General features: G+C 44.7%; 1 protein-coding gene across 1 annotated transcript in view; it reads left to right on the forward strand.

Annotated features, from left to right (window-relative positions):
• Positions 1-12,876, forward strand: part of VSTM4 (V-set and transmembrane domain containing 4) — a 118,387-nt gene that overhangs the window by 72,409 nt on the left and 33,102 nt on the right. The window contains exons 6-7 of the mRNA XM_029609623.1: positions 2,837-2,937; positions 9,629-9,693. Of these exons, the coding sequence (XP_029465483.1) occupies positions 2,837-2,937; positions 9,629-9,693 (166 nt within the window). The remainder of the gene's footprint in view (positions 1-2,836; positions 2,938-9,628; positions 9,694-12,876) is intronic.

Below are 12,876 nucleotides of genomic sequence, written 5' to 3' on the forward strand. Positions count from 1 at the left end.
CTAAGTTGCATCGGTTCATCTTTCTCAGCAGCAAGAATTACTGCAACCATCCGAGGTGCATAAATGGCACTAGCCTGTTTCAACCGAGGTAACACTTTGGACCGGAGTTCCTTCACCTTATTCCGGAGCCGGTGATTAATCCGAGTGGCCAAGGCTACTAATTCATCCAGCAAGTCAGGTGTTTCGTGAGCAGCCAGCTCATCTTTTAAACTGGTATCCAGGCCTCTGCAAAAGAATGTCTTGAGACATTTGGTGTCCCAGCGAAGATCTGCCGCAAGAGTTTTGAACTCAATGGCAAATTCAGCCAATGATCTGCTGCCTTGCTTCAATTCCACCAAGGCAGAACCGGCTACAGCAGTACAAGCAGGGTCGTTGAAAACGGATTTAAACAAGTCCATAAATCCTTCTATGACCTGCAAAATGGGTTCTTTGTGCTCCCATAAGGTAGATGCCCAAGACAAGGCCCTACCATCCAAGTATGAAAGGATGTAGGTAGTCTTGGAAAGAGCCATTGGAAATAAATATGGCTGTAAGGCAAAGTGCATGCAGCACTGATTTAGGAAGCCCTGGGCCTTTTGAATTTCACCAGAAAAGCGGATAGGAGCCGCTAATGGTACAGCAGTTTTTAAAGTTACCTCCTGTAACTGACCTTCTTGGTTGGAAGCTGTGCCTTTAAACTTCTGTGTGTGTAGCTGATGAAACGCTGAAGTAAGTTTCTCCAAGGCATCTTGCTGCACAACAATGCGCTGGGCCAGGCCCGGTATGGCCTGCAAAGCACTCAGTTGTGCCGGATCCATGGAGTTAGCAATCTGATGGTGTTTGAGGTAGTTGTGGGTGGATCCTTGGGCTGGTGGCAGATGACCACAACCCCGGGGGAAGATCCCGAGAGGGACCACCAGTCAGGCTCAGAGTATGGAGACAGACACACACTAGTTCTTTGATTAAACAGTATATTGAACCACCAGAGGTGGCAGTAGTGAGCTGGAAGTGCCCGGCAGGGCTGTAGTCCCTCAGGTACTGGAACAGCAATCCTGGATAACTGAGCTGTAGAAAAACTGAATATAGTGAGTAGGCAGGGTATGCAGAGTTCACGAACAGAGCCTTGATGGTAACACTCACACAATAGTCTCTAGAAGTAGTCCAGGTGTTGGAATAGGTTAGGCCCTCGAGGAGCGAGTACCTGGTTCCAGGGAGAGCTCTGAGAGAGAGAAGATAACTCACTGGTGTAGCAGGCAATGATGACTTCCAGGCAGAAAGGGTATTCAGCAACCAGTCCAGGAACATGGGCCCTCAAGGAGCGAGTGCCAGTTCCTGACTGTGACCTGAAAAACAAAGAGAGAGCGAGGCCCCCGAGGAGTGGATACCCCTGGTAAGTCCGAGGAGGCAGAGCAGCTTAGAGAGAGCGAAACTGGTCCGTAACCAACTCCTATACAACTCCTTGCTAACTCGATTAGTTAGCGATTTCTAAGACCTTACATATCCGGTACTGATGATGTCATCTCAGGGGGACGCCCCTGAGATTCGCGCCACTGCTGGTACATCAGTCGGGGCCACACCGTGCGCGCGCCCTTAGGCCCTTGTGAATCATGGTGGATTGCAGCGTCGAGCCGCTCCGGGGACGCTGGAGGAAGACGACAGTGAGATGCCACGGAGGCCAACCTTCCACTTGAGCAAGAGGGAGTCGCCAAAGAAGTGAGGAGGGCGGAGTGGAGACGTCGAGCAGCGATGGTCGCAACAAGGCCTATTTGGGCAGAGTCAAAGGCAGCACTTCAGTTCTCCTCTTCATCACAACCACCCTCCAAAAACCCAGGCAGTTTTAAAATCTCTGTCATCTCCAGTTTTCTGATTGGCCAAATCAGGCTCTGTGCTCCCATTGGACCTTACAGCCATTTCGTCAAGGGCATGAAGCAATGAATGGCTGAGCCACCAAATTGAGAAGGCCCATTATTGTCCCAGAAGCAACAAATCAACAATGTCTAGGTTGCACGTCTATGACAGGCACAAAGGTAAGGGGCGAATGCACAAAAAACAAGGAAAAAGGACACTACGTACATGTACAATAAAAGAACTTTGAAAGTATGCAGGCTTGTCAAAATTGTTCCCTGAAGATTCTTTTTATATACCTGAACAGATATGAGTACTTAAATGTGCACTGGGCCAAAGCAGAAATAAGATACAAAGCAGTTTTTTTAAGCTATTAACAAGTCCAAGGGTCACATACAAAGAAATATTATTTCTCTGCCAGGAACTCCTTATGTTTTCACTTGCTGTTTTTAGCACATCCAGATTCTAAGACTGCAATCTAAACTTTTGTCTTTGCTTGTGTGGTTTAATTCTGTATGTACAGCATTATAGTAAACATTTTAATCCCCATCTGACTAAATTTACAAATTCTTAAAAAGTGCAGAAGATGCTAAATTAGCAAAAGTTAAGATGTTGTCTAGCAATTGACTCTTTACTGGAATGGAAAAGGGAAAACATGAACATGTTTACAGAATCCAGCTCTTAGGCAGAGGCCAACTTCCTGGTACAATGGAGAAGCTTAAGTTTATTAGGCTTTTTTGGAAGAAGAATTTGATCTTTGTTAATGTTTTCCATATGCCTATCATAAATCAAAAAGCCTCTGCTTCCACTAATCCTTGGTCTTGAAGCTGAATTCTTGAATGATAAAGTATTATTAAAATATTAACATTTTGTGAATTTCAGATTGCAGATAATGGAAATGTCTTCATTACTGTATGTGTAGCTACAACCCATGAAAATACATTTGAATTTTTTTAGCAAATAATTTAATTTATTTCTGCACATACTATGAATTTTTATGTTTTTTTAACAGTTCAGGGGAGACTGTAACCAGCGAGACAAGCTTATCACCTCTGCAGCCTAAAAAGAAAAAAAAGCGGACCCCTGACCTTCCTCCTGCTGTTCCAGTGAAAGGTACTGTAGAATACAAACATCAAATTGCTATATTGACCTAACCACCTGACTACCTATCTTGAAGATTAGACAAAGTGAAATAGATGCCAGTTGTCCTTAGAGATACTTTATTTTGATGGAGACGTTTTGAATTAAAATTGCCCGACTCTGGCCGAGATTCGCCACCTTATAAGTGGCTGCCTCAGGGGCATTTGGAATGGTACTCAAACTACATATCAGATACGCCGGCACAAATCGTCTGGTTTAAAGGGAAAAAATGGCACTTGAGAATATGTCAATCACAAAGGGGGCATGTCTTTCAAGCTGTTGCTAATTGACCAGTCTCCACTCACTGTATCTTATTGACGATTTGTGCCAGCGCATCCGATATGTAGTTTGAGTACCATTCCAAAGCCCCTGAGGCAGCCACTTATAAGGCAGCGAAATTCGGCCAGAGTTGGGCAATTTTAATTCAATGCGTCTCCTTCAAAGTAAAGTATCTCTAAGGACATCTGGCATCTATTTGACTTTGTCTAATCCTCGCGGCTTTTATAGATCGCTTTCCTCATTGTTTTCTGGGTCCATACCTATCTTGAAGGCCACACCATTGAATTTTTACAGCTATGCCAGTTGTGAAGAAGCCAACTGTGAATTTGAAACTAACTATACAGTAATTCAGTTGGTATTGTCTTTTTCCAAATTTGTTGTAATCTGCCTTGGTAAAAAGTGGAACATCAAATGTTTATGGATAAATAAATACGTATAGGTGAATTCTGAAAGCCTGACACGTGCCATAAACGGGAGATATGAAAATATGTTGGACCGGCATGCACCAGGTGGATTTTAAAAGACGCACAAAAATATTTTTCCAAAGAAGGGATGGGGCATGAGAATGTTCTGGGCGGGGCTGGGCGTTCCTGTATTTCACATTGAAACCAGCGTGTAAATATGCACACAAGCACATGTCAGGATTCTCTGTCACATAACTTTACTTCTGCTGTGGATGGCGTGTAAGTCATAAAACAAAGACAAAGAGACAGATCCGTGGGGTTTTAAGAGTCGGGGCTACAAGGGAGAAGGAAGGCTATTTAACCAGGGGGGTTAAGAAGTCCTATCCCTTAACTGGGTGAACTGGGAGCAAACTGGGAAAATGGCTAATTGCGTCAGCACGCATGGCTTTGAAAATCCCCCACTTAAGCAGTAGAAGCGGTATTTGTGTGCAAAGGCCCACTTAAAATTGTGCGCACATGTTTGCGCACGTAGCCTATTTTATGCCATGTACACATATACACACATATGTTATAAAACAGCTGTGCCCATGGGTGTGAATGGCAAATGTGCTCACATGTGCACCCACGTACCTGTTTAAAAGTTACCATCATATTTTCTAATATAAAAGAGAACTCCATCCTGTTTAGTTTAAATTTGTTACCATTTGAAATGAACAGCTGTTTACCCAGACATTAATTGTGTGCCTTGTGGAAGGTAATAGCCATAAAATAATGCAAACAAACAAGAAATATTTTCTGTTTTCAAGATTTTAAGAAGCACTGTAGTGTATATAACCTGGTCCAGTGGTTCCCAAATCTTTCCTGGGAGACTCCTAATCAGTCAGATTTTTGGGATATCCTTAATGAATATGCCTGAGATAGATTTGCATATTTGTTGTGAATACCCTGAAAATGTGACTGGCTGAAGATCCCCAGGGCAGATTTGGGAACCACTGGTCTAGTCAATCATGTTATTGTAACATATATTGGGATAGATATTCAAAGCATTGCTGGATGATGAAGTTAAATTTAATTGTTTAACCAAATATCCACCAGTTAAATAACTGCACAAAACTTGTGCAGATGGCATTCTCTGAACAAATTTAGCCAGTTAGAACTGAATATTGTGCTTATTCGGTTTATCCGGCTAAGTAGTTAGCTGGAAAACTTGTGGGCGATCAGGGAGGAGCTACTTATCCAGTCAGTTTAGCTGGATAAACACTGACATTCAGATTTATCTGGTTAAGTGAACTGAATACATTAGACCTGCTCAATAGCAGCTCTAAGGTTAGCCAGCTATAACTTATCCATTGTATCTAAACAGCTACCATCTCCTTGGTGCTGCTTCCACGCCGCTAAAAGGTCAATGCTAATGCTGGGGTCCATACCCTCCTGGGAACCTGACTCTACCTCATGGTATGTTGCTGGGGTGCACACCCTCCTGAGGGCCCTGACTTTGTCTTCTGGAATGCTGCTGAAGTCCATGTCCTCCTGGAGGATCCAACACTGACTCATGGAATGCTGCTGGGGTCCACACCCTACTTGGAGACCACTCAATCTGTTGCTGGGGTCCACACCCTCATGGGGGACTGCTTGATCTGCCACTGTGGTCCACAACCTTATGAGGGACCACTCAATCTGCTCCTGGGGTGCACACCCTCCTCAGGTTCCACTCAATCTGCCACAGGGGGTCTCCTTGCACAAGAGGGACTCAGGGTCAGCTCTTGATCTACCACCATGGTCCTCTTCCTCCTGGGAGACTGCTCGATCTGCCACTGGGATCCACATCCTCCTGGGGACTGCTTGATCTGCTGCTGGGATCCCCTTGTTCAAGCAAGACCCAGAGTCACCTCCCAATATGCTGCAGGGGTCCCCTTCCTCCTCGAGGACCACTCCCCCTCTGGATATGCTGCTATCCTTCAGTTCTTCCCCCTTGGCAGGAGGGTTTTCCCTGGTTTGGGTTTATATCTCTGTTAAGCTCATGGCCAGTCATTCACTGTTACCCAGCTTGTATGGGTCATCTGTTATGGATAATGATGTTTGGGTGGATCCTTGGACACTGTGGCAGCTGACCATGCCCATGGGGGGCAGCCCCTTGAGGACCACAGTGTCAGGCTAAACTTCGGACAGACAAACACAGATTTGAATCTTTTATTAAACAGTTTATGAAACCACCAGAGGTGGCAGTTGTGAGTAGTGGTTGTAGAGCCTGGCTGGGCGCGTCTCTCACAGAATGCTGGAACAGCGGATCCTCTGTAGAGCAGTGCTATAGTGGAAAGAGACTGAGAGTTATGAGCATACAATAAGATAGAAATAGGAGAGCTCCGAGAAAGGGAGAGCAGGCCCTCAAGGAGCGAGAGCCCTCGAGGAGCGAGATCCCTAAGAGCAGAGAGACTCAGTGGTGTTGTACTCACTAGCAGTAACAGAGATTCCACTAGACGAGAGGTCTGGCACCGGAGCAGAGAGCAGGCCCTCGAGGAGCGAGTACCTGATTCCTGCAAAGCAGTACTGTAGAGAGAGATGTTTTCTGTACTCAACTGATGGTGACTGTAAGTTAGTTCTTCCAAGTAGAAGGATAGAAGTTGCAGTTAGCGACACAGGGAACATGGGCCCTCGAGGAGCGATTACCAGTTTTCTGATAGCACCTGAAAGAAGCAGAGAGGCACTCGAGGAGCAGGTACCCCGTTAGCGACCCCGAAGGGTAGTAAGAGTTCCAGATAGAGCTGGAGTGGCAGAGTAGCTTAGGAACGGAGAGCAAATCCCATCCGTACGAATCCTGATGCTAACTCAACGAGCTAGCAAATACTGTAGGCAGATATACCCTGGAGACGTGACATCAGAACAGGGGACGCCCCTGAGGTTCGCGCCAATATGAAGTTAAAGGTGAGGGCGGCATGCGCGTGCACGCCCTAGAGGTACCTTGAGGGAGAATGGCGGGAGGTAGCACCAAAGCCGGTCCGAGGACGCCAGAGAGAACGGCAAGCAGACGCCACGGCGGCCATTAGTCCAAGGTGAGCAGGAGGAGCTGCAAGTAGAGAGAGGTAGGCTGGGTGAAGCCATCAAAGACCGACGGACACAACATCATCTTCTCTTAGCCAAAAGGCCAAGACCCAGCAGGAAAATATATGCACATCCTTCCAACCTGCCTGGCTTTTTCTTTTTCTGTTGTCTGAAAGCTGGGTACCCAATGGTCTGACTCCCCTTGTAACTCAGGGTGAGAATCTTTTTGCTTCCTAGCACTGATTTTTCAGTACATTTGTCTCATAAATCCCTCTCTCATTCAGAATTTCCAATCTAGGACATTTTCAGTCATATTTCTGTAAATAAGGATTTTGCATTCTTTTGATTTAAAGTGATAAATCACTGCAAGTTACCAACAGTAGTCCAGGGGGCTGAGACATGCCACTACTGAATATCCGACTCATTATTCAATGATCATTTAAGCACCTTGACAGTATGAGGTCTTTTCAATCTCATTCTGGGTTTTCTGGGCTAGCAGCTCATGTTACACAGCTGTATTTTTCTCTTTTTTCATCTGCTACAGATTACTTAAATGGTAGCATGCTCTTTAACCTTTGTATCCCTTGGGAGGGGGGTTTCAAAGACATTTCCTATTTTAATTCAAAACGAAATGAAAGAAAAACTAAATTGTGTTTGTTTTTCTTTTTTTTTTTTTTATTTAATATTTATTCAAATTTAACATATAGTAATACAAGATCCATCTTGATTAGGAAAAGCAATTTTAACAATGCTACAGTCCTCTATCATAAGGAGACAATATAGGTAAAAAGAATCAAAGAAATTTGTTTTAACAATAATATACCATATAACATATTTACTCAATATAGGGCTCAGAGAGCTAATGGTACCTACGGAGTTTGTAACTCAGGATCTCCCACTTGTGTTTTATCACTCAAAAATATAGATAGTTGAGGTGGAGAATAGAACACAAAGGACTTGCCCCTGTATCCTATACAACATTTACATGGGTACTTAAGACAATACGTTGCCCCTAATTGGAGAACCTTTGCTCTAAGTGAAAGAAATTGTTTCCTCCTCCTTTGTGTTAGTTTAGAAAAATCTGGATAGACTCTTATTGCTAAAGTCAGAAATAATTCTGTCCTGTGCTTAAAAAATAAACGGAACACTCAGTCACGATCAGTTTCAAAAACAAAAGTAGTTAATAATGTGGCACTCTGTACCATCTCGCTGTCGGATGTTTCCAAAATCTTGGATACATCTAGACTAGCTTCCAATCTGTCCATAGACTGTGCACCCTCCTGACCTTCCTGTTGTACTACCCTTTTATACACTGGAATGTAATATGTCTTAGCCAGAGGAGGTATTGCATTTTCTGGAACCTTAAGAACCTCGAGTAAATATCTCTTAAGCATTTCCTTTGGTGATATATGTGGTAGCATTGGAAAATTAATAAAACGGAGATTTCTTTTTCTATTTGAATTTTCTAAATTTTCCAATTTTGTTTGTAAAATTTGGTTTTCTTTTATCATAGCTTCTTGAACTAATTTAGTATTATCTAAATCTCCTTTTAATTCCTCTAGCTCTTTCATTTCTTTATCCTTTCTCACTTCCATATTATTTATATTTACTTGTAATTTATTCACTTTTTCTATAATGGGGTTAACTTGAGCTACTACAGAATTTTGCAAGCTCACCATAGCCTCCATTATCACATCCAGTGTAACTACTTCTGGTTTACTTATCTTTACTAATGCCGCACTCCGTAAGGAAAAGAAAAGCCAAGGAGAGAACTGAACCCGCCAGTACTCCTGGTATTATTCTTAAAGGACCTATGGACACCCATATACAACGTATATTAAGATTGGAAGTGGTGCAGATGGAGGAATCCTCTGAATTCATTACGGAGGTTTCCCCATCAGACCTATCAACATCTTTATCCCCGATCCAAAGGGAACCACCTGTAAACCCAGCTACATCTAGAGCCCACGGGTTACGGAGTGAGTGCCTAAATGCGGAAGTCGCAGGGATAAAGCCCTCACTAGCAGGTCCAAAGCCCCTGGAATTGTCTGAGATTGTAAAGCTGGTGGAAGTCCCAAAAGGACAGGCCACCTCAGAGAACTTGGTACATGGTAGTTTGCAGCAGGACTCAATAATGATGGACAATTCTGTTCTTTTACCAAATATATGTGTCCCACAGATAAATTGTGTTTGTTTTTCATTCATTTCATTATGAAGATGAAGCTGTTGCCATCATTAAAAAATAAAAAATGTCTCTGGGTCTATGTCCCCAGATTCTTCCTCCTGACCACCAAACTCATTTAAAGAAAGGCCTTCAGCTTCCACAAGCTCTCTAATTTTCCCCCATCACTCCATCTATCAGTGGTCTTCCAGGAGCAGGAGTGATTCCCAATCGCTCCTGACCCACAGCTCCAAACTTTCAACTAGTCACTGGTCAACCCAAAATCTGGATTAGTGTGCTAAATGGAGGCCATTTTGAAAATCCCAAGCTGTGGGGCAGGAGCGAATGAGGATCACTCCTGCTCCTGGATAACAGCTGATGTGATAAGAACTTAGTTGGAGGGATGGGGGCAGGTCATAGAGCTCCTGAGGCCTTTCATTTAAGTTTTGTGGGTGGATGGAAGGGAGATTTTCATTTTATTTTGACATTTTGTTTGTATTTTTTCTTGGTTTATTTTGTTTTGGCTGTATCAACAAAATGAAATAAACAAAATGAGCAACTAAACAAAATAAATTGTTTTCAATTCTAGACCCTAAAGCCTGGTCAGAAAAATAGCTGACTTTATCCTGGTAAACGTATGTGCTTTATTTTTACCTACGTATATTCAGTGGCAGACCTATCTGGAAATGCCCAGCTGAAAATCCTTATACAGATATATTTGCCACTTTTGACAGCTCTAGATTATTGACCTCTAAATTCTTCTGTGTTACCTTCTTTGCAGCTCCAATAGCCATTGCTTCTCATAAGCCAAAGCTCTTGAAACATCATACAGGAAAGATTATACTGGTAAGTATTCAGTTTTCTATTATAGAAATGTTTGCCTTACTATATATTGTTTATCACTTACTACTATTAATTATCACTTCTATAGTGCCACTAGATGTACACAGCACTGCACAGATAAACATAAGAGCTCCAGCTGTCTGGAGCTTATAGTCTAGTAAAGACAAAACTAAAAAGAGATACTTAAAGCAGCAGCATTGCTGGCATTTAAAATCACAAATGGTAGGTGCAGAGCATCACAGCAATGAGTGGTATGAAGACCCCATGATATACAATAGAGATGTGAATCGGAACCGGAATTGGAACCAATTCCGGTTCCAATTCACATCGTGTTTTTTTTTTTCATCCGGCCCGATCACAGTTTTGTTTATCGGCTGCGCCCGAGCCGATAAACAAAAAACCCACCCCGATCCTTTAAAACTAATCCCTTAGCTTCCCCCACCCTCCCGACCCCCCCAAAAACATTTTACAGGTACCTGGTGGTCCAGTGGGGGTCCCGGGAGTGATCTCCCGCTCCCGGGCCGCCGGCTGCCACTAATAAAAATGGTGCCGATGGCCTTTGCCCTTACCATATGACAGGGTATCCGTGCCATTGGCCAGCCCCTGTCACATGGAGGGAGCACTGGATGGCCGGCGCCATCTTTAAAAATGGCGCACAAGATGGCGCCGATGGCCATGTGACAGGGGCTGACCAATGGCACCGGTAGCCCCTGTGACATTGTAAGTCAAAGGCTATCGGAGCCATTTCGATGCGAGGCAGGCCCGAAAGTACGACGGCACGGAGGGAGAATTCCCTCGCGGGACCCCGCTGGACTACCAGGGATGTTAGTAAGTCTTGGGGAGGGATCGGGATGGTGGGGAGGTTGTATTACAGTAAATTTTAATGCTTGGGGTGTTTTTTTATTTAAAAAAATAAAATGTGCCCCTCCCCCTGTACAAACCCGAAAAACTAATTTTCCTCATAGGAGCACAATACCATGTAACAGGGGCTGACCAATGGCACCAGTAGCCCCTGTGACATAGTAAGGGCAAAGACTATCGGCGCCATTTTGTTTACTGGCAGCCAACGGTCCGAGTGCAGGAGGTCACTCCCGGACCCCCGCTGGACTTTTGGCAAGTTTTTTGGGGGTCAGGAGGGTCCCCCAAGACTTTCCAAAAGTCCCTGGTTGTCCAGTGGGGGTCTGGGAGCAACCTCCTGCATTTAGACCATTGGCTGCCAGTAATCAAAATGGCGCTGATAGCCTTTGCCCTTACTATGTCACAGGGGCTACCGGTGCCATTGGTCAGCCCCTGTCACATGGTAGGAGCACAAGATGGTGCCGATAGCCATGTGACGTGGCTGACCAATGACACCGTAGCCCCTGTGACATAGTAGGTCAAAGGCTATCGGCGCCATTTTGATGCGAGGTAGGCCCGAAAGTCCGACTGCACGGAGGGAGAAATCCCTCGTGGGACCCCGCTGGACCACCCGGGATGTTAGTAAGTCTTGGGGAGGGATCGGGATGGTGGGGGGGATTGTATTACAGTAAATTTTAATGCTTGGGGTGGTTTTTTATTTAAACAAATAAAATGTGCCACTCCCCCAGTGCAAACCCGAAAAACTAATTTTCCTTGTAGTTCGGGGAAAATCAGTTTTGGGGTTCAGGGCTCCCGACCCACGACAAATTAGGCAATTTCTTTGAAATTGCCTAATTCGTGATAAACGAACCACATCTCTTTTGGCTATGCCTATTTATTTATTTACTAGCTATACCTGGCCACGCGTTGTTGTGGCTCAGTCTGGTTAAATGGAAAAGAAAGAAAAGAGAAAGCGCATGTTTCTAATATGTTTAATTTCACAATGCTTGTGGGTATACAATATTTTTTGTTGTTCCATTGTCTGTGCAGATATAGAGATTGTCTGGTTTGCCGACTCTAGAACACGCAACATATAATTGTCTATGTGAGAATCAATCCGTGTCTAGATGTAAATCGCATAATTCTAGAAATGAAAAAGAATGAAAAAAGAAAAAAAATAAACTATACTCAGTAAATAAATGGTATGGTAAATGACACAGCTCAATTCCAACGCAATGTCGCACGAAATAATTAAATCAAAATGAAAATAAATCGAAATCTATGAAAATTCAATTTAACAATGCAATCGGAAACATGGAAATGGAATCGTAAAATATTTAGTACAAGCCGAGATTTTTGTCCCTTCTCCTCCTATGTCTTTGCTCTGCTCTGCTCCTCCCCCCTCCCTAGCACCACGAAGGGCCAGAGGCGGCGGCGGTAGTAGGAGCTGCAGCGGTGGCCGAGGGGGATCTCACGAGGCGTAATGGTCCTGCCATCCCAACTCCCTCCCCCCTTCCCCAGTGGCGGAGGGACAGGCTCAGACCCCTTTCACTCTATCCTTACAGGCCCCAACTCCTTTGCTCTCCCATTCCCCTCTACACTCAACCCCATCCACTCTAACCTATAAGTGGAGAGCTATGGGGGGTAGAGACTCTCTCTCTCATACAACCCCCTACATAGACTTCCTCTCTCTCTCTCTCTTGCACATACACTCTCCCTCACACACGCACGCCCAATCCCTCTCACACACATACACAATCCCTCACGCAGCCTCCCTCTCTCTCTGGCACTCACACTCGCCTTCAGCGCACATTAACACACTTCTCTCTTACACAGTTAAAACGGGCAATATTTTTGTCCCCTCTCCACCTAAGTCTTTGCTCTGCACTCGCAAGAGCTTGCAAAGTTCCCACACCTGTTGTGTTTTGAAGAGTGAGGAAAACACTCCATTCCCCCCCCCCCCCTCACAAAGGGCAGGCGGCAGGCACTGCAACAGATTTGGGACAAGTTGCCTAGCTTACTTTTCTCTTTCTGGGAGACCTGTGCCTTTAAGAAATCCGATCGGGGCCTTGAGAGGAAGGAGGGAGCAGGGCTCTGGCTATCACTTTCGTGATGGTGCTTTGCTGGGAGTGGGGTTGGAGCGATGCCATGTAAACTCTTCCCGTGGTGGCTGAGACCCACGGGCGACTTGACAGCACGGCCTTCCCCCTCCCACCCTGCAGTTGCAGGATATTTTCTTGCCTTCTCCTTATCTGCGGGACTCAGGGGGTGGGAGAGGAGGGCGAGCTGTTCTCTGTTCATCTCTTTGCGCTTTGGCTGCTGCAGGATGCAGCTGCTGGTGATCTCTTC

This window comes from Rhinatrema bivittatum, chromosome 7 (assembly GCF_901001135.1).
Source record: "Rhinatrema bivittatum chromosome 7, aRhiBiv1.1, whole genome shotgun sequence".
Lineage (NCBI taxonomy): Eukaryota > Metazoa > Chordata > Amphibia > Gymnophiona > Rhinatrematidae > Rhinatrema > Rhinatrema bivittatum.